This window comes from Pholcus phalangioides, unplaced genomic scaffold (genome assembly GCF_987345545.1).
Source record: "Pholcus phalangioides strain wild (caught in Gottingen) unplaced genomic scaffold, Ppha-v1.0 ptg000007l_1, whole genome shotgun sequence".
NCBI classification, from domain to species: Eukaryota; Metazoa; Arthropoda; class Arachnida; order Araneae; family Pholcidae; genus Pholcus; species Pholcus phalangioides.
In genome coordinates, this window is record NW_028301600.1 from 34,660,965 (window position 1) to 34,684,393 (window position 23,429).

General features: G+C 39.7%; 1 protein-coding gene across 2 annotated transcripts in view; it reads right to left on the minus strand.

Annotated features, from left to right (window-relative positions):
• Nucleotides 1–688: 688 nt before the first annotated feature.
• LOC149085225 (gamma-aminobutyric acid receptor subunit alpha-6-like) overlaps nucleotides 689–23,429 on the minus strand; it is a 48,864-nt gene continuing 26,123 nt past the window's right edge. For both annotated transcript variants that reach the window (XM_089233102.1, XM_089233101.1), the window contains exons 5-9: nucleotides 13,820–13,902; nucleotides 12,212–12,349; nucleotides 11,046–11,198; nucleotides 10,234–10,484; nucleotides 689–1,101 (exon numbers count right to left, since the gene is read on the minus strand). In XM_089233102.1, the coding sequence (XP_089089228.1) occupies nucleotides 718–1,101; nucleotides 10,234–10,484; nucleotides 11,046–11,198; nucleotides 12,212–12,349; nucleotides 13,820–13,902 (1,009 nt within the window). In that variant the 3' untranslated portion in view covers nucleotides 689–717. The remainder of the gene's footprint in view (nucleotides 1,102–10,233; nucleotides 10,485–11,045; nucleotides 11,199–12,211; nucleotides 12,350–13,819; nucleotides 13,903–23,429) is intronic.

The window sequence follows — 23,429 nt, forward strand, 5'->3', positions numbered from 1 at the left end:
CACTTTTTCATTCATAAAATGCATTGAACAGCCGACTATAGTGAACAAGTTTTTCCTGAACTTAACATGATTAAACACTTTTGAATTATATTGGGAGAGTTTGATGATGGTTTTGACTCAAAGGGTGGACTTTTGCAAGCAGGTAAAATTGAAAAAGAAAATAGTTTTAAAATTTAAAAAAAAAAGCTTTAGAATTATAAAAAATTTAAAAACTTTTCAGGTCTGTTGGAAGAACTTTTCAACTTGGGGACACAGAGTTGTATTTATAATTTGTATAGCCTATGTTACGTATGTGTGTATGCATTTTGTGATTTGTTTAAATTTTAAAAAAAAAGGTAAGCACCGTGACTTTTAGGTGGTGAGAAGTAAGAGATTATTGATATTATACAATACTATGCATGTTTCAGAAAATATGCCAAAAAGCTATGTTGAAAAATATGTTCAAAAATATAAGAATGTGTATTTAGAGATTAAGATACTCATGACATTAGAATGATAATGTGACATAGATGATGAATTACATATGTATAGGCCTAGTATATGTATTATTTCCCTGCATACCAATTTCTTTAATTTCTTTTGAATCTTTTGATAATAAATAAATATATGTCGAGCATTCTGCTTTGGGTAATGAAAAATTTGATTGCAGCAAACAACTGCACTGAGTAATGAATGATTTCTTAATGGATGGAATTGTAAAACTTTTATTGAGAAACATCAAATCCCTTTTTCATCTGGCGTAATGTCTAATTCAAGTTCATCATCAATTAGATGGAGGTATAGAGTCCAGTATAAAATGTTCAAAAATAAAAACGTCATTGGAAAACACAGACGAGCATATCTGTCCACCACTCCTGCCAACTGCCGTGTGCGAAATCCATCTTTGTCAGGAGGCAGAACACTAGATATTAGTGGTCTACGACTTCGAGGAAGTCGTAAACCTCCCAGCCTTGTTGGATGAGAACCTCTTATAGACATAGTTTGTGGCAATTGTTGCTGTGAAAAGCCTGATCCTATTCTACTTTCTGCATCCACTTCAACAGCAGATGATGCACCAGCTTCTATTGATGTTGTTGGTCCAGTTAAAGTTTGAATACCTTCCTAAAAGAATGGGATTTACAAAATATAATTTTAGTGAGATGTTTGCTTTCTTTCTTTCATGCATAAACATATACTTTCAGCTTAATGCTAGAACCACCATTAGGGGTCAAGTTGACCTCTCCCTCAGTGAGAAATTCAAGCTCTATTAAAAGTAACTGTTGTTTGATGGATAAATGATATATGTTGAAATGGCAATACATAGTAGGACCACGGTATGATGTCGACCACTTTAATGTCACCCTGCCTATAATGTCAGCTTTCCGAAAATCCTGCTGGAATTACTTTTAAAATGTTTTACTCCTTATTAAATCACCCCCCCCCCCCTTATGAAGTCATTTTTATTCACTGTTTCACTGTGCTTTTGCAGGGAAAACAAATTATAAAAAAGCAAAAAAGTATGTAATATGACTCGACACATATTAGAAATTAGTATATAACACGTTCTCTAAAAAAAAAAATTACACACATGAACAATGAATGAACTCACAATATGTTCTATATATGTAAAGCTTGTTAAACATCAATCAGCACAAGTTGAGCAATATGCACGGTTGACAGTGACACCAACATATTTCCCACAAAATAGTTTCTGGCACCTTAAGCAGAGCCGTCAGAAATCGTATACTGTGTACTGAAAGAGTTTGCAGGCATTTTCTGCTCAAAGCACCAGCACATAGTTATTCCCCAGCGCAAAAAGAAATCCTCTACATGAAATTGTGGAGCCTGAGGATTCCTTGAAAAGTGTGCAAGAATTGAGTGTAACAATGCCAAAGACATAGTAAAATACATGAACAGGCCACCTGCAAGTTCCACATCTTGTAGTGTATTTCCTCACCATCTCATCTACTACATCTATGCCACATTTAGTGTCATTGTAATATGTGACATTTTTCAGCTTCTTGGTTGCACTGTTATCTTCAGCCACATTCGTGCGCATGGTGCTAAAAATCATGACATTATTTTTTGCTCTTGCACCTATGTATATAATGAGTGTGTTGTTTACATTTCTCAGTGCAACAGGACAATATTGTGGCATTGAAGTGTCACATGCAATTGTGGTTTTCTTTGCAGAAAGTTCATCTGCAAGTTTCACATAAGTGAAATACCCAGTGGCGTCGGAGCCGGGGGTGCTGTGGGTGCTCGAGCACCCACGGAAGTTTGTAGAGCGGGTTCGAGCACCCACAGAATTGATTCAAAATCGAAATTTCCTACATGAATCTCAAGACGGGCACCCACAGGTTCGAAACACTTCCGACGCCCCTGGAAATAGCTGTCAGTTGTGACAGTGCATCTGGAATTTAGATATGGTTGCAGTAATTTCAGCATAACATTCTCCCAAAATTGTACATTGATTGGTCGCTCTTTATCTTTGCCCAAATACGGACAACATATTTGGATTTCACAACAGTTGCTAATCAGAACTTGATGACAAACTTGTCTGGTTTATTTGTCTTGTATTGGATAAATCTGCATTGTTATTTATATGGCAACAACCATGGCCCCCCACATAGGGGGGGGGGGCTGACAGGGCTCTAGCCCTGGGGCCCGGGACGGTTATCATCATTTTTTTGCTTTTCCACGCTATAAATTAACTACAGAAGGGGCCCGTTAAAGATCCCAACCTAGGGGCCCCCGCTATAGCATGTGGGGGCTATGGCAACAACTGCCAACATTGGTTATTTCTTGTCCAGGACTATGTGCTAATAACAGTTTTCCATCAGCTTGTACCAAATGTCTGGAGCGAGAACAAATCTGTTAGTAGCCAGGCACTCAGCTATGATGCTTTGGACGTCAAGACTGAGATACCACATGCAGGGCCGTCTTAAGAGTATCGTGGGCCTCCGGGCCAAGTGATTTTTCAGAGGCCCTACATAGTAAATCCTAGAAAATTTTAACTGGATCTCATTTTTGTGAGGCCCCGGATGGGCCCATGCGTTAAGACGTCGCTGACCGCATGATTTCATGGTACCAATTGTGTGACATTGTTCTTTGAGCACACACAGGTAATTCCCCAATTCTTGTTTCACAAATCGTGTACAGCAGCGGTTCTCAACCGTTTTTGACCCGCTTTTTGGCATATAATTTCTATGACGGAGCCCCGTAGACCTATTTTTTACTTATTCAGCAAAATTACTGATTTATTTTTATTATTCTAAAGTAATTATAATTGTTTTTTTCAAATTACTGTTTTTTATTTTATTTTCCTCAAGCACCGGTTGAGAACCGCTGTTTTACAGATGTTTTTTTGAAAATCTGCAATTTTTTATGGGAGTTATTTTAGCTAAGTGATTCTCCAACCCTTTAATTCCCTCAGATTAGAGGGTGGTGTTTCAGAGCTTTTAACAAACCTTTCAAACTCATCCCACAAATGCTCAGTTGGGTTGAGATCGGGTGACTGAGGGGCCATTGAAGCAATTGAAACTCTGAATCATGTTCCTGAAACCATGCAGATTGATTGCAGCAAACAACTGCACTGAGTAATGAATGATTCTCCATGTTCCCATGGGAGATTGCATTGTCCTGTTGGAAATATAGTCATCATCATCAGGAAACATTATGGCCATAAACGGGTACACATGGTCGGCAACGGGTACAGAAGTAGGCGCTGGAATTGATGGATGTTTTCAATGGAAATAAGGGCATGGCCGTCTTAAGAGCACCATGGGCCCCCGGGCCAAGTGGTTTTTCTGAGGCCCTACCAGGTAAATTATAGAAAATTTCAACCAAATCTCCTTTTTGTGAGGCCCCTTTTCTCTTGAGGCCCCCGGGCCGTGCCCGGGTAGGCCCATGCGTTAAGACGGCACTGAATAAGGGACCAAAAGTATACCAGGAAAATACTTCACAGACCATGATTCCGCCACCACCCGCTTGAACAGTTGTCATGTGGCATCAGGGTTGTCTTAAGAGGATCATGGGGGCCCCCCGGGCCAAGTGATTTTTTTTGAGGCCCAACCAGATAAATTCTAGAAAATTTCAAATAAATTTCATTTTTGTGAGGCCCCTTTTCTCTTGAGGCTCCCGAGCCGTGCCCGGGTGAGCCCATGCGTTCAGACGGCACTGTGTGGCATTCCGGATCCATGGCCTCATGCTGCTTACTCCACACGAATCCTGCCATCAACGTCATGGAGAGGAAATCTTGACAAGTCAGACCAGACAACCTACTTCAAGCCTTTTTGATTCAGTGATTAGCACACCAGCCTGGAGGTTGAAAGGCTTTATCAGCTGTCACGGGTTCGAATCCCGACAGATCACTAAAAAGTTTCTTCCACGTTCAAACTACAGACAACCTTCTTCCATTCATCAAGTGTCCCATTTCAGCGTTCTCTAGCTCACAAAAGCCATTTTCTTCGGTTTTGCAGCGAAATCAAAGGCACTCTAGTTTGTTGCAGACTATTAAAACCAATTCGTTTTAAGATCCGTCTTGTAGAGCATACGCGATGATCTTGTAGTGCGATGATCGTGAGTTGCATTGCGCTGCAATTTGTTGCATTGTTGCTGCACCACACAAAGCGTGTCATTCGCATGGCACCTCTTTCGTTCACAAACGATTTCCGCCCAATATTCCGCTCGAAGTTTTTTGACTTAGCTGCCATTCAGCCAAGAATGTTAGCGGCTTCGGAGATACTGGAACCGCCCCTTCTGGCACCGACAATCATGACGCGTTCAAAGTCACTCAAATCTCTTGTTTTCCTCATGAACAGGCAAACGTTAACTAGTGCTTCTGACCAGGAGAAAGCTTTTTATCATAAAATCCAGTTTATTACATCAGCGTACGTGCTGCACGGACGAATCGAAGTTTGAGTGAGAGGTGTTCCTAATTTTTTGGCCAGAGTGTATATTATCTGAAAACACAGTATTTTAACGTGTATAAGAAACCCCTTTTTGCCAAAAATTTGGTCCCAAAAATATAGGAAAGGTTTCTTATACATTGATGGTATTATAGACACATCTTTTCAACTTCTTTCCGAATTTTAAGCCTAAAAAATCAGGGATCCCTTATACACGTTAAAATATGCTAATTATCGGAAACATTTTGTGTGAATTTCAAGATTCATGTTTTTTATTATTTTCATACGTTTGTGGCTGGTAACGAAAAAACAGGATTTTTCGATGATTCTGAACAGGGCCGAAACTAGAGCCTTTGGAAGGAGGCGTTTCGGCTTCCCCAATGTAATGTAGAAGGTTCAGTTTGAGGATGAATTCAGTGTCCCTTTTGCAGGGCCGTAACTAGGGGGGGGCAGGCGGGTCTCGTGCCCCGGGCGCTGGACCAGAGGGGCGCAAATTTTATTTTCAAACCTCTCCGACAACATTACAAGGGGGCGCCAAAATGCGCACTTGCCCCGAGTGACTAAACATCTAGTTGCGGCCCTGCCCTTCTGGTCCAGTACCAGGATCACCAAACCCGCCTGTTCTCTCCTAGTTGCTGCCCTTATTTTCCGCCCAACGTATTATTGGAAATTATTATTTAAAAATAATTTTTTATTATTATACGCATCGTGATTGATTCAACCTATCAACGCGATCCCGAAATGAAAAAATGAGTGTAATCACTCATTTTTTCAACACTCGAATCTTCAACACTCCCTTATTTACCACTTTAGGAACCTCGGAATAGGTATTTTGGCGTTAACAAGGTTCACTGTACTAAAAAAGATTATATATTAATTTGAAAAAAATTGTGTGCGGTGTGTTTCGGACGGGTAAAAAATCAGGTTCATCTCAGATTCCCTTGGCTAAAGCCTTTTCAGCCTCCCACCAGGGTCGTCTTTAAGGGCGGCACATGAGGTTTTGCAACAGGTTTCAGGTCAGATACAGCCATCCCTGCCGCCGAGGTCACACTCGTGTCCTGTCTGGCCACGGCCTCAATTTAGTGCTGAGTCGGCCGTGGCCTGACCCAGTACGTTTCAGGGTTGTTCATGGGCGAGTGGTGTGGCCGCTCCACCATTAGCAATGAACGTCAAATGTTGAAGGCTGGTCGAAGCAGGGCCGTCTCAAGAGCCCCCGGGCCAAGTGATTTTCCTGAGGCCCTACCTGACAAATTGTCAAAAATTTCAACTGCTTCTCATTTCTGTGTGGCCCTTCTTCCCTTGAGATGCCCGGGTGGGCCCATGCGTTAAGACGGCACTGGGTCGAAGAGAACGACCAGGACCTTCCAGCTCCCACCCCAAGTCAAAAAGGAACCACTTTCCTTCCCGATCTTCCAATCCATTCGGTTACACAGAAACTTTCCTGACACGGGTAAAACAGAAACGGCGACGTGACCGCAGAAAAAATTGCTACCGCCGGGAGTCGAAAGGCACTGCTTTCCGTGCTCCCCCATCCTCTGTTAATTTATTTAATTATTTTGTTTATTGTTGTGCTAATTGATTTTGATCTAAATTTACTTTTGTTTGTTGTTTTTCGATATAGAGTTGGAGAATTAAACGGAAGGGGGGGGGGGTTGGAATTAATTAGGTAGCTTAAATAACCTAAAATTTTTTTTTAGAGATAGCTCTGAGAAAATTGTACTTTTTGTGCTGAGAGGGAATTGATCTCGAAATGTTGAACTTCAGGACCCCCGCTGTATGCCTCTAGGGGCGGAACAGCAATATATGATTGATAACTATCCATCGAGGGGATAGCGCACCAACCTTCAATGAGTATAAAAAAAGGCTGCCGTTCGGAATCGGCAATAAATTGTAGGTTCCGGTCTAATAAGTCCTCGTGGGAAGAAAGCGGTGCGACAAATGTGATCAAATGACATTTAAGGTGACCATGTTTGATCTGGAAAAATATGAGAAATTGAGATATCAAATACTAATTCTCGCTAAAATGTTGTCAATTGTCAGATAAATCGCCAATTCCTTAAAAATAACGATTGTCGAGAAAAAAAGGTTGAACACGGCCAGGGTCGTCTTAACGGCATCACGGGCAAAGTGGTTTTTCTTGGCTAGAGAGAGAAAGAGTATGAAATAACACCGCTACCCAATTTCATACTCACTGTTGAAAATTTGACCAGATCTTATTTTCACGAGGCCCTTTCTGCACTTGAGGTCCCCGGACCGTGCCCGGGTGAGCTCATGCTGTAAGATGACATTGAGCCATGGCCCGCACAAGGGGTGGACTGGGGCCCGGGACGATTTTCATAGTTTTTTTTCTTTTCACGCTATAAATTCATCATAAAGGGGCCCCGTGAAAGTCTGGTCGGGGGACCCGCAAAAGATCCCAGCCTAGGGGCCCTGCTCCAGGATGTGGGGGATATGCATTGAGCATGGCAAAACTTTGTTGAAAAAGAAAGGGCTTTTTTAATTGAAAAAAAAATGTCAAGAGAAGGGCAAAATTAAGAATTTTTTCGTACGTGTTATGTTATCACTCTAATTGTGATAAAATAACGACAAAAAATGCGTCGTTATATCCGAGGCCAGGGCCGTAACTACGATTTTTGCCACCCGGGGCAAACATTATTTTTCTGCCCCCACAACTTTAAAATTCGATAATTTTATAACGGCGGTCTTTGTTCCCACCTGAAATTACTGCCCCCTAAATTTTTCCGCCTGGGGCAGTTCCCCCGTTTAGTTCTAGCCCTGTCCGAGGCATTGCATTTTAAATGAAGTTATAAGCGAGGTCCATTAACATTATTCTCCACGTAAATTAGTCAGAACCGCCAATCAATGACGTTATAACCGATTTGTCGTTACTACCGAAGTCGTTATAATCGAGTTCGAATGTATATAAAAAAAGAGGGCTACGGGGCTCCGCCATAGAAATTAGAAATGACTAAAAAGCGCTCCGTAAATTAAAAAGGTTGAGAGCGGCTGCCCTATATAGAATAACAAGGAAGTATGCGAGCCGACCGCGGAGGAATACAATAAGTGGCTGCAAAGGAGCGAAATACGCAAAACATTGCATTCCGCATGCCAACTTCGGCATCTTGGAACGGCCGGGAACTTCAGTATTTTTGATTTTTTCAATTGCATTCCAGTGGTGGATTGAAATCGTTCGAGGCCCGGGAGCAAAAAAAAAAAAAAAATATTGGGCCCCTTAAATTAGAAAAAAGTGTGAAGTTTGGATTTTTGGGGCCCCGTAGAAGTCGGGGGCCTCCACGTGCGCGCCCAGTGCGTCCGCCGTTAAATTCGCCTCTGTTGCATTCACATTATTTTGTTAGTATAGTTGTACATTTGTCCATATACAAATGGTCCATATATATTATAGAAATTTAGCTCATCGTGATTAGCCGAAATGAATGATGAACCGTTTTACGTCTCACTCATAGTGAAATTTTGGTAGACGATGTCTAACAATAGATATAGGAATAGAATACTTAATTGTATTTGGATGTCCGACATTCGCAGTTGGAGCAGTGATTAGAGCACTTTGAAATTGTTTCGCGAAAAGCTTCACTGCTCGCTCAAAAGCCCCGCGTGACGTTTTGTTATCTGTCTTGCTCGTAGTAGCCAATCACCGGCGTGCTAATGCCTCTTGTATTACTGAGAATGTTAGGATTGTAATTACGCGGCTGGGATTTCACTATAAACGTTTGATAAAATACCTTTTACAAAATTAAAAAAAAAAAAACTAACCAACCTGTTGGTTACATTTGAGCGAATTTAACCAATAAAAGTTTTATTTATTTCGCCTCAATAGGATGTGATGCGGTCGTGTATAGGGAAGGCTCGCGAAGTCCTCACTCCAGTTTCCTTATAGTTGCTCAGTGATCTGGAGCTCTCCTCAGAATACTTTGGCAGATATTTTTTCTCGTAGAAGAACCACTTCCAAGCATAAATAGGCACGCACACATCAATATTCCCAGCTCGTCGCGACGGTCCTAGGCGCACACTTTGAGAAACACCGGCATTAACTAACCAAAAAAGCTCATTATGCTGATCTTTCTCACCTTATCTGCGATTTTTTGGATTCGAAGATCCCAGTGAATATTAGAAACATAGAATCTTTTTCGTTGGCTTCAAAAGAGACGGGGCAACAACTTTCTAATTGAGTTTTTCAGGACGGGGGTGACCAAGTAAAAAGGTTATTTTAACAACTATACAATCCCTTGCAATATGAGTGACGTGTAAATCTATACGGTAGTTGGATAACTTTTGCGACTGGAGACATGTCTCTAGGATTAACCCCTTCGTTTACAAGGTATTGGCAAGAAATTCGAATGATCTCTATTTGACGAATGGGAGATAAATATGCTAACCTTATTCTAACCTAACCGCACGCAAGATAAACGGAAAGAAGGTAAGATAAGTACAGATAAGAGAGAGGATAGAGATATAAAAGAGTAGGTATACGAAGTAGATTTCTCTTTCTCCCTTATACCTATATAGTAGAAGAACGCATGATAGGTGGGGAGAAATATCAGTATTAAATGTATAGAAATAAAAGGGGAAGGTAAAAAGAACAACTTCGTAGGGTTATAACAAAGCCTCTCGATGGTGAGGAGAGAAGAAAGACAACAGAGAGCGAGCTTGTTTGAATTTATTCCACAGGCGTTTAGACGCAGTATTACGTTGTTGATTGCAAAGTGGTTAAAGGTTCGCCAGTAATTTGCGACCAAGGGACTTAAGGCATCACACTGCATATTCGCGACAGTAAGACCTACTGAGCGTTAGTTTTGGGTTCAGGAATGGCGTTTTTGTGAATTTTGTGCTCTACGCAATCGTGCCTGATTTTTGTAATTCTGATTGCACTTTGGAAAGCACTTTTTGGAAATCGGAAAGTTTTTCAAATTCACATCCTCGAAATTCTGAACTCTTTTTGAGATATAGAGTTAGAACACAAAATTAGTTGTTACACATACACTTCTCTTCAAACAATGCTTGGTTTCTATCGGATAGGATAATTAGTAGAACTGAGATAGTATGAACCCGTTCATGGACATATCAAATCCGGAAAGTCGAAAATCGTGGGTCCACTTTATGTGCTCACAGTTCACGGGTTCCGGCTGCCATGAATGTCGAACAACCTTTCATCTTTTTTCTTCAAAACGAGATCAAGATGTCGTATCATCTATGTCTATTTTTAGCTGAGTTATTTAAGTTTGAAATTATTTCGACAGAAACTGTCTCTCATTTGGGAGCTATCGCCTCTCCACACTCAGCATCGATTTTAATGACGTTTTCACGTGAAACAAAATGAAAAACTTACCAAAGGTTCTGTTTGACCTTCCGTAGTTTCCTCTTTCTTTTTTTTTTCTCGTTCTTTTTCTAGATGAGTTTTCATTTGTTGTTTCTCTCGATTGTCGATGAAGTTAACGACTGCATACTCTACAAGCGCAGCAAAAACAAAAGTGAAGCACATAATCACAAACCAGTCAAGTGCAGTAGCGTATGCAGCTTTCTGTAAAGATCCTCTTCCACCAAATCCCATAGTGACAAGAGTCAGAACAGTTGTGGCACCTGTTGAATTTAATCGAAGAAGAATTTTATCATTATTATTCTGCATATTTGAAAGACAAATCTCATTTATAACAATCTCACCTGCTCGTTTATTCAAGATTGCTTGCTTTGACTGAAATCATATTTTTTCATGGTCCATTAAGATTTGCAGTGGTAGGGCCGTAGCAAGAAATTCATTTCGGAGGGAGACTGCTGGCATTTCGGGGAACCAAAGTGATAGAATAATAAACATGAACATGTTATTTCCTATATAACAGCCATTTCGGTGTGGAGGTTGGGTCTTCTCTCCCCCGTCTCGCTACGGCCTTGTAAAGTGGTCTAAATTTCTGCTATTTTTCAGCTAATTTGATGATGGTTTCTGCTGTTCCTTATTTCTGTTACGAGTAGCTTTTTTGGAACTTTGGAAAAATTGTTTTTTTCTATTCCACATTTTAAAACCAAAACTGAAAGCAGGAACGATGCAGCTTTTATAATAATAAACATATTCGTATCCGTTTTCTTGGAGAAATCTAATTAAAATTTTAACTAAAAAGATGAATTTTTGTCTTTGATATAACTCACCTACTGCAACTCTTCCAGCTGCATCACTCCGGTTGATCCAAAATGATACCCATGAAGCTCCGACAATCATGGCACAAGGAGCGTAGATTTGAAGGATGAAATATCCCCGCCGCCTCCGAAGCACAAAGTGCACAGAAATAACGGATCTTCTGTCTGTGAATATAGGGGAATACAACAGAATATTCATAACTTCACTATTATTTCAGTGATATTCTGTTTATACGGTATTCTGGAATAAGTTTGGCTCATGCTGTAAGTGTAAATTAATTTATACAAATACAACGCCACAACAGGCAAATTGCCCAACGAGGTGGCTGACTTAAGAACATCATGAACCCCCGAGCCATTTTTTGGAGGCCCTACCTACTACTGCTACACCACACATGCACCCCGCCCACCCACCCACCCGCGGAACCCCCAACGAATCGGTACATGCGGGAATGTGCGTGTAGTGAAACCTGACGTGAAGTTTTTTTTTGTTTCTCTGTAGTGCTTAAGTGCAGTGCTGCCATCTGCCACCAGTTTTTCTAACTATGAGTGAAGTGTTATGATTGAATGATTTATTGATGTAGGACTGTTGCTCTCTGTGGCGAGACTTTTTAACGGGGAGATCGGCTCGCATTTGCGCCTTGAAGTTGGGAACCACAGAAAATCAACTTCAGCCGACCACCAACGATATTCGTTGACGGGTAATGAAATTGTTTAAGGCTCACTTCTCCGTCTCAGACAGGCGCGGATCTAGGGAGGGGCTATTTATTGTATAGGTTCGTGAATATCGTCCTGTATATTACAGCCAATTTTTCCCCTTATTCGGCTCTTGAGAGATGCAATCGTCCACATTAACCTCCTCTTGATTCGCTACTGGCTTCAGAGTGCTCAGGTATGAGATCTGCTGATTTCAATAGACGTTTTCCAATCCTCTTCTGGTTACAATGAAAACTTGGGATACTTTTTAGGACTTATAGAAGAGATGCTGTAGTAATTCTCAAACGTGATGATGCTATCTACAATTATTGTTAATTTTTCTCTATCAAAATTAAGTACACTATAATACTGCTTTAGTGACCCACTCCCTTCGTAGGCTGATTTTTTTTGTACGCATCTGCATTGCTACATTTAATATGAATTGAGAAAACAGGATAATGAATATATCATTATATACTCACCTCCTTCTCTTCTCAAAATCGTAGAATTCGATATGATAATTTTCAGGAAGTCATACTGCGATAACGTCACGTCATTTGAAATTACCACTGGCTTCCCAGGTTTCCAAGCATACGACACTTCATGAACAGGATAGGCAACTGAACACAGAAGCAGGAACAATTCATGTACAATCGTTCTATAATTCGTCAAACAGAAATAAATCTCGTTACTGCAAAAACTGATTCTGATCTGAAAATATTTGGTGTCCGAAATCAAGGTCCAAAAGATATTCGACTTTGGGCAAGTAATTCTAGTAGTGTTTTTCTCTTGCTTTTCTATTTTTCAAAAAAAAAAAAAAGAAACTGAATCGTGAATACTGTTGTCGACTGGACCTTAAATTCAGCTTCGGGCATTATCTCCTGGAAGGCATAAAATTATTTTGCAGGAACAAAGTCCTATGGCGGAATCTTAGGAGTGGCAAATTCTGTATATGATCTTGCTATGTTTTAACCTTATTTCATAGTCAGATTAGTTTTGAGTTGGACCGTTTAATCACTTTTTTGTTGTAATATATATTTTTATTATTCGCACGAAGGCTATTTAGCCCTATATCTACAAATTTAAGCCGATTCTAGGAGCCACCCATTCTTTGATTAAATTATGATCTTGAACAGATAGAATTTACTTGTGCAAAGCAGCTTTTGGCTTCTTTAGTCACTATAATATCGACATGTCCATGCAGAATAGCGATATTTGCTGTGTTGAGGACTTTTTTTCTACTTAAATGTGTTCAATTTCAAGATGATAGACCATATCAGGCCAATGGCCTGGAGAGATCAATTCAAAAAATACACGCAGTAAGAAATGAAAAAAGTTACTATCGAACAATACATTTTATCCATTTTTTTTAATTCATCGAATATTCGTCACATCTTCGCACATTCGTGCTATTTTACAATTTTTTTTTGAATGATAACTAATATATATATATTTTTTATAACTATATGACTTTCAGACTTTCATTTTGGACACCAATGCAGTGTATTGATTCCAAATCAGTAAAATTTTATACCCAATTAAAACTATTTAATGTAAATGTTATCGAGTTCTATTCATTCAAGACACAAAAGGATGATGGAATCAAGACTGAAGAATTTTACATATCATTTAAATTGATAATTAGCTTTACCATAAATAGAAAAAATTCATGATAATAACATGGCTTATAATCCAGTTCATCATGATTATATAATATAATTATTGCTCAATTACGAACGTATTTATTTTACTCAGTCAGCCTCAAACATTTGAGCACTAATGCTGATATCTAATTTAGTGGTGAGCATTTCAGCTTGCTGACGAGATTAAATCTAATATATTCTTTTAAGACATCAAATTATTGTGAGAGCTTTAGAACAGAGTTCTCTCCAGTGTTTATGGACTTGAAACTCATCTAATCTAGAACGTATTATTATATAACCTCATTTGTCTCTCTTAAATGTAACACCATAACACTAATTTGTATCATCTCTATCACAAACATTTAAGTTCAAAACAATCTTGTATTTTGTACAAGTGTAATAATAATTAGAGAACATTAAAAAAAGTCAAGATTTAAAATTACTTACAACTTCCGATGTTTAATGGACAGGCTTGGGTGTCTAATGGATACTTTCGAAGATGCATTTTGCAGTCAGCTTTAATGGTCAGCCTAAAATAAAGAACAAACGAACAAGCTATATGATTTGATGTATAATACAATAACACCTGTCTTCAACGGAATCGTAAGGGACTGAGATTTTTTCCGTTGAACACAAGTTTCCGCTTAATAAAGGTTCAACTGATATAATGCATAAAATTATGTAACGATTTCGTAGGCAATCGACATAAAATATGAAAATAAATTCAATAATTTAAAAAGAAAAGATAAAATTAATTATGTTTAAAATAATTAAATATAAATAAATGAATAATTAGTCAATAATTACTAAATACTGTATTTAAGTTTTGAACACTGTTTTTCTTCTAAAATAACCGTTTATATACACTCATGTCCATAAATTTAGGATAATGCCAGCTCCGGCAAATAAAGGTTCAGAAACAAAACAAACGTTATTTATTCATAAAGCCCATTTATTAAACAAGAGATAAAGAACAAAAACGAAGGTGTATGTATGATACCATTCATAAAAACTACGATTTTTGCTCCCTGGAGCAATTGTAAAAAATATCTTCTTTACAAAAACTTACTATTACATGGTTAGTATGATGGTTAATACATTGTATGCCTCCCATGCGATGAAATACAGTCCGTACAACGCCTAGGCATGCTGAGTATCAAGTTATCGATCTGATCTTAGGGAAGATCACTCCACTCAGCAAGCAATGCTCTCCGAAGTTCCGGTACACATGTAGGAGGTGGTTGACGGGCTGCAACTCGTCGGCCAAGCATGTCCTATGCATGCTCTATCGGATTCAAGTCAGGTGAGAATGCTGGCCATTCCATACGTGTTATATCCTCAGATTCAAGGCATTCGTTTACGATGTTTGCTCGGTGAGGACGGGCGTTGTCATCCATAAACACAAATTCTGCGCCCATGGCACCCCTAAACAAACGTACATGTTGTTCCAGAATGTGTCCTGATAAATTTGGGCTTTCATGGTCATGGCCACCACATGGGGGGGGGGCTGACAGGGCTCTAGCCCTGGGGCCCGGGATGGTTATCATCATTTTTTTACTTTTTTACGCTATAAATTAACTACAGAAAGGGCCCGTTAAAAGTCTGACCGAGGGGCCCGCAAAAGATCCCAGCCTAGGGGCCCCGATACAGGATGTGGGGGCCATGTTCATGGTTCCGGTTTGAACATGCAGATCTGTTCTGGAACCCAGTATAGTTCCACCCCAAACGAGCAATGCTGCACCACCGTAACGGTGTCGTTCAATGATGTTGTCTTGGTGGTAACGGGTACCTGGCGTTCTCCATATGAAAGTCCGACGTGAATCAGACTGCAAGCTAAACCTGGCCTCGTCGGAAATCATCACACAAGCTCACTGTGACGATGTCCACATTGCATGTTCTCTACTCCAGGCTAATCGCTGCCGACAGTGAGTTGCCGTGAGCGGAACACATCTGACAGGCCTGCGAGCATATAGACCAATGTTTCCCAAACGTTTGTACACGGTTTGCCTTGAAACTGTGGTACCCGTGGCTGCAGATAGCTGACGAGACAGGGCGGTTACTGCCAAATACCGGTCTTCATTCGGCGTTGTAACGGGGGCGACCTGTACTGTAACGTCTACTGACATTTCCGTTATCTTGGAATCGTTGCCAAAGCCTAGAGATGACACTTTGGGCAATTCCAAGTTCCTTGGATACTTCCATCTGAGTATGGCCACATTCCAGGCGGCCGATAATTCTACCAAGTAAAAAATCATCCACATGCGTCCTCTGTGTCATAAGTATTCGCTTATGGCACTGAGCGCCTTACAGAACTCTTGTGAACAATTTTACTTCTTTGCCACCATTCCTTATATACCCCCCTCTTACACTCTCGTCATTGTGACGTACTATCGGCATCGTCTGGTGGCTTCCTGAAATTTGCATATCATTCTTGCAGATGTGTGTGATAATTCTACAGGTGAAATTTTTACTTTAGATTTCGATTTCCATGGGATTCTGAATTATCCTTAATTTATGGACATGAGTGTGTATACCATCTTTTTAACTTCCTCAAAAATTTTCAATCAGGGTATCCTTATCTGTCTCATGAGAGGTTCAGTTTGTACATAATCGTCTATGTTTACGTAATACATATCCGTCTATGTTACGTATGCCATCAGGGCCATAACTTTGAGGAAAAGAGCAATATGATCTTCCCACCCTACCATTGTAAAATTCGATGATTTTATAACGGTGTTTTTTTCCCACGTAAAATTTCGTAGCCGGTCAATTTGTCGCACTCAACTCGTCGCGTCTCAATTTGTCATGGTACAAATTCGTCGCGATATAAGTTTGTCGCGGTGTCAATTCGTCGTGACGTCAATTTATCGCAGAATCAATTCGTCGAAACGTCGATTCTTCATTGTACATGTTCCACGCGATCTTGTATATAGGTTTTTGTCTAAGGCCGGTATTACACTGTAAAAGTTTGATAAAATTCCTTTTATGAAACTTGCAAAATCTAACCAATAAGGTTATTGGTTACATTCTAGAAAATGCAACCGGTGACCTTGTTGGCTGCATTTTTCAAGTTTTATAAAAGTGCTTTTATAAAACTTGAAAATACAACTAATACGGTGATTGATTGCATTCGAGCAAATGCAATCGATCAGTTTATGGGTTTTATTTTTCAAGTTTTATAAAAGCACTTTTACAAAACTTTCATAGTGTAATCCTGGCCTTATACGTGAAATAAGAAACATGAACAAAAGTGTACATGCAGTTTACTAAAAATAATTATTTTTTGTCATTGCGGAAAGGTAATCTAAATTAAAATTTTAATTGATATTAATATTTTATTATTTAATTATTGTAATTAACATATCAATTACATTTAAAAATTCAACTGTATATAAAAATTTAATTATATTTGTAAATTTAGTTATTAAAAAATTTTAAATGTTAAATAATTTATTTTTGCTGTGATAAAATTTCAATACTATGTGGAAAAATTTCGGTGTGTATGATATTCCCCAAATTACAGTGGAGTCTCTCTTCAACTTTGTAAACTTCTATCCGCCCCATGGGCTCGAGAGTTTCTCCCCCCCCCCTTTCCGAGAGTCACCAACATTTACCATTACAGTATCTCCATGTGAACCTGAGATATTTAATTAATTAATAATTCAATTAAATTAACATTTGAGTTTTACTGTATAAGCCGCACTTCACGCTTTATGTTGGGATTTCTATCTCTCACAGCGAAGGGAGTTCTCGCAGATCAAGGGTAGAAATGTATAGTGCTTATGAATGACGATTCGATGAAGCTTTCATAATGCCCACAGGATGAGCACCGACACAAAGGCGATGTAATCGCCAATAAGAAAGACGACTATAGGTCAGTCGCATATCTTTAGCTGGCTTGTTTGAATATTTTCATAGTTTTCATTAGCGTCTAAGTTTTTGGTAGTGAAAGTTGATGTTCTTGGCCTACATTTTTCTGTCGGCAAAAACATGTAATATTGCGAAACCGAACATGGAAATGATCTGTTGCTTTGTGTGCGTGTTTGAAAGCTTCTCCCACATAATTCGTGTTCCGCAATTAGAAAAACTTTTAATGCAATATTGTGTGAAAAATGAATTAGCCTATTATTAATTTACTTTATTTAAATTTTTTGTTGTATCATAAAATATAGATACAGATTATACGGATGGCAAAAAATAATGTAGCACTTTTTAAATTAAATTGTTTGAATTAAATTTCAATTACAATAAATTGAAATCTACGTATCGTTAAAAAAAGTATTTTAGTTCAAAATACCATCACCTATTATTCTATTTATCATCATCAGGCTTTTTATTGGGATATTCACGCTGTATAAGTGTTTAAATAAAATGATACTCAAAGGCACTGAAACAAAGGTTTAGATATTGTGAAGTGTTTATATGTACGATATGATTTTTTTTAAATTAAAATTATCCTGATAAATGTAGGCTATAATCAGAGGCGGATTTATAGCTTTACCACCCCTGTGGGCTATTCAAACCTTGCCTCCCTTCTTCCTTTCTAATTCATGTTCTAGATCATCAATTATTCAATTTTGGTTACGCGCTTTCACTTGAACTTGTGATCCTAGATATAAATCCCGTATACAACTCAGGAAATATATACAAATACAACGCCACAACAGGCAAAATGCCCAACGAGGCGGCAGAGAAAAAGATGCACATATTCTCTGGATATAATCCTATATTGTCTGTTGATGCTAAATTAAAAGTCTGATTTCTTTCTATTACTTGAGAGTTGTTAATTTAGAGTTGAAAAAAAAATCAAAAATCGATTGACATTTTCAGTGATGTCAGAGATAGGGATGCTATGGGTGCCCACAGTACTTTATAGAATGGGTAAAAGCACCGAGAAAATTGATTCAGAAATCAAAATTTCTCCTACTTAAAGATCATGACCCACAAGTTCCAAACACTTCCAGCACCCTTGGCCAATCAAAATCGCCAACATGAAGAGAACATTGAGGGGAGGGGCTAAAAATCGTCATTCGTTCCGTATATAAGGGACTCAAACCCGTACTCAGGAGGCGGAATGGTGCATTGCATTGTATATTCATGAGTTATTGGGGTGGGGGCTCAAATGGCATCAGCCCCAGGTTCTGGCACCTATGCCCGGAGTGTTTGAATATTATTTCGGCATAATACTACAAGGTGATGTGAAATGTACATTGCATTGCAAAAAAATAATTTAAAAATAAGAAAGCGGGAAGCGTATCTTATACGGTGGAAATTAAATTTTCAAAATTTATTTGATTCCTATTTGTTATCTTGGTGTTGCATATTTGCATATTTGTGTTTTTAAACCTTAGGTGGAGCTACTGGAGTTTTTGTATGTATATATATATCCTGTGTAACCGTGTTGCGGGGCTTCACTCTCTCGCTCTGTCTTGCTCGTTCTTCAGTATGTCTTCCGCGGTGATGCTCATGTGTGTTCGCGTGATTAATTTTTAATGTGTTAATTTTTAACAGTTAAACATAAGTTTAATGTGAAAACCAGTAAACACCATTCAACTCGTAAGGGAAACGTGGATTGTTCGAACTAAAATGAGCAACCATGCACTTATCAACACTAAAGGTCATGCTCCATTCATAATCCAATAATGAAATCATATTCAAGTTTATCTGGAGCATTTACCTATCGCTTGGATTTCTGATTACCCCCATTAGCTTCACGTCATATGTGAATTTGCTGCCAAGCCCGTCAATACCTTGATCGAGTTTATCGATAAAATGTGAAAAAAGTATGGGCCCAAGGACACTTCCTTGAGTCACTCCACTCTTCACACCTGTAAAATCGGAAAATTCCCCATTTGCCATAACCCGTTGTGACCTATCTCTCAACCACGATTCTATTCAATTTAACAAGTAGCTTTCAACCCCAAACTCATGCGAACAATTCAAGAGTTTACCAAGTTGGACCAGATCTTGTGGCCTTCTGGAAATCAAGATAAACAACATCGACGTTTTTGCCTTTTCCCAAAGCCTTAGTCACGTAATCATAGAAGCAAAAAATAGGTTGGTTACACTTGACTTCCCCCTTCCTGAACCCATGCTGGTTTTCAAACACATTATTCTCGTCTATCCACTTCACCAATTGCCTTTTGATAATAATTTCTAAAATTTTCGAGAAGGAGCTCATCAAAATCACTAGACGATAATTCGACACTGTTTCTCTACTACACTTTTTAAATATCGGAACCACATTAGCAAGTTTCCAATCCACTGGGAGGATACTCTCAGTAACACTACTTCTGTAGATCTGAGCGACTGGCCCCTACAGTTTATTAACACATTCCCCGAGGACCCTGGGATAGATATCTTCTGGTGCTTTGCTTGCACCTATATGTTTTAAAAGTTTTACGGACTTCCACATCATTCACTTGGATATGGTTGGAGACTTTATCACCTCATGACACACCAGTACTTTTCACGTCCCCTATTAAAAACCGATGCGAAAAAGTTATTGGAAGCACCGCACCATATCTCTCTACTTTAAATCCTTTTATCGAGAGGGGGCTAACTGTCCTCTTGCATCCACTGTTGACATACTTGAAAAATGATTTTGAGTCAGCGAAGATGTTATTTGCCAACCTAGAGAGAGAGAGAGATTCAACTTCTTTTTTACTTTCCCTCAATTTACTTTCCAGTAAACGATGACAACTACTTTACCGCACACCAACTCCGGTCATATATCGCCATTCGGCAATTTCCAACCTGTGGAGTTGGGTGGTAAATGAAATCTCCATCCACCGGTGGTCACCCCAGACTCGTTAGGTGAAGAACTTGCTTCTGACGTTCAATGCCTGGATTCGAACTCATGGACCTTGCTGGTAGCCTTCATAGTGGAAGACGAGCATCTTACCACTGCGCCACTCGGGTGCCTAAACGAAGTAAATGATGATACGTCACCTGTTCCACTTTATACTCTCTATACAGCATATTGTTTTTACTGCGCTATCGTTTTTTTAACCTGTCGTTTTAATCAGAGCACATGTTGATCAGTAAAGCAGGGCAATACTTTTTGAGTATTTTTAAAACTCCATCGGAACTGTTACGCGTAAAAGGCTTCAATGAAGAATGTAAAAATGGTGCTTGATGTGTGAAGGTGTGACTGGTGAAAACAGTGAAATAATAACCAAGATACACACACGCAATCAGAAACTTTTAATCAAAATAATTATTTTATGAATTGACATATTCAAAATAATTACTAGTTTTGGATATTTTCTATTGATTATTCATCCAATTACATTTAATAACGAATTCTACATGTTGCAATGAAGATTCTTCATTTTAAAAGTTGTGATATATACACTGCTGGCCACCGTAAATGCAACACCCTGAAGGAAGCATGCAAATAATATGAAATTTACAACATGCATTAGCGGAGGTGAGATATGCAAATGATTAGAATTTCAGCACAGATGCACATCACGCTCGCCTGTGGCGCCACTTCAAAGCGCTATTTAAGGCTTGGAGATTTCGACGATTTGAAGTACGGCAATTGTGTCTTTCTTGTGGTTTTTTCAAAAAAACGATCAATTATGCCTCGTAGAAAACAGCGATCATCTTTTGATCAAGTATCTGAGTTCGACAGAGGAAGGATAGTGGCCTACCGAGATTGTGGATTATCTTTCAGGGAAATCGGTAGTCGTGTTGGACGAAACCAAACAACTGTAATGCGGATATGTGATCGTTGGATGCAGGAGGGTACGACGGACCGACGTGTTCGATCGCATCCACCTCAGTGCACCACTTCACGTGATGACAGGCGTATTGTGCGTATGGCAGTGACGGATCTCTCAGCCACATCACGAACCATAGCACAGCACATTCAGTCTGTACCGCATCATCCAGTGTCTGCGCGTACCATTCGACGCCGTTTACAGCAGAGTGGTCTGTCCGCAAGACGTCCATTGCTTCGTCTACCCTTGACGCAGAACCACAGACGTCTCCGCCGCCAATGGCGCGATGAAAGAAGGATGTGGACGGCACAATGGAATGAAATTGTCTTTACTGACGAGTCACGCTTCTGTCTGCAACACCACGATGGTCGGATTCGAGTCTGGAGACACCGTGGAGAGAGGATGCTGAACAGCTGCGTTATGCACCGCCACACTGGTCCTGCACCGGGTATTATGGTATGGGGCGGTATTGGATATCACTCTCGCACTCCTCTAGTACGCACTGCCGGTACTTTAAAAAGCCAGCGCTACATCTCCGAGGTGTTGGAGCCAGTTGTCCTTCCTTACGTTCAGGGCTTGCCCACAGCCATATTTCAACAGGATAATACGCGACCACACGTGGCACGCATTGTCCAAAGGTTCTTCGTCAATCGCCAGATTGAATTGCTTCCCTGGCCAGCTCGCTCTCCGGATCTTTCGCCGATAGAAAACATGTGGTCCATGGTTGCTCAACGATTGACCCAGATTACATCCCCAGCTGCCACACCAGATCAACTTTGGCAACGCGTGGAAGCTGCTTGGTCTGCTGTACCCCAAGAACACATCCAAAGTCTCTTTGAATCAATGCCGAGGCGTGTGGCAGCGGTGATCTCCAACAATGGCGGCTACTCTGGCTACTGATTTTGGCAGGAACCACACTTCACAAAAGTCTATAAATTTAATCATTTGATGCTTGGTCAACATGTTATCTACAATATAAATATTGTTGCGATATCTCTTGTCTTTCTTGGTGTTGCAATTTGGGTGGCCAGCAGTGTATATATATATATATATATATATAACATGTAAATCAGTGTTTCCCGAAGTGAGCAATATCGTCCCCTGGGGGCGTTGGAATGGTCCGTCGGGACAGTAGAAGCTACGGAAATAATATAGGGTCCTATATGACGAGTGTCTCGCTGCAGCGTTGTGCAGGTTGGGCATTCGCGCATGCGCGAGTTTGTGTCTGGCTATAACGCTTGGCAACTTATCGCCAAACGCTCGCTATTTTCGACTACTTTATTAGTAAATACACCTATAGGGCGAACTCCGGCACGCAAACGGCTCCGCCACCAGCCTCGGCCCACTCGCTACGCTCGGACGTCGCTTCGCTCCTCAGGCCGATAGAGGGGACCCCTGCCCCGGACCTGAAAATATTGACTCTGTTTTCACCACAACCAGAATGCATCTGGAGATTGGTGATGTAAATGAACCACATTTAACCTGTGGAACGGTTTAAAAAAATTGAAGTAAAAATAAATTTAAGATCACACACACACATATTAATAAAACGAAGATGGTAATGAGGAAAAACCTCAGCCGAGTTTGCGGAACTCGAACCCCAACCTTCGCTACATGCCTCGCACGTTCTAACCACTGTACCACTTGTGGATGCTGAGAACCTTTGTAGAATTAAGTATATACATTATATTAAACGTCGCAGGAAATGTGGTGGTGTTAACAGTCGCCAGAGAGAAAAGCACGCGCCAATAGCGCACGCGCTTTCTGACAATGCTTAACTGCACAACACTGCAGCGAGACGCTTCCGTCCTACGGGTTAACTTGAGTTTGGGGCGATGAGAGAAAAAAATTTTCGAGGAAGAAGCCGAGAGATAGAACGAACAGTTTGGAAAGCTCGGATATGTGAAAGCTTGAAAACATCTAAATTGGAACTGGAAGAAATCTCATCTCAAAATTTTTATATACATAGTGATAATTAATTCATTTAAGCTATCCGACTACGTCATTTTGGAAGAAAATATCGATTTCTATTTATTTTTATTTCTTATGAATGCCCCATTTCTTTTGTAATTCCAATACAGGCTTTGGTTTGTTTATATGACGCTTATATAGAACTGAAGTTACGGCCACTCAGTGTTGGGTTTCTACGTACAAGTAATCCGTGAATAAAAACTTTAAACGTGTTTTTACGAAGATGCTCTTATTGATATTTTAACTTTGAAACATGATTTCTGAAAATGTAGTTATTTTATCTTTACAAAATTTTAATATGATATTTTACTATATACAGGGTGTTCCTGAACTCATGGGCCAAACTTTAAGAGAAGGTA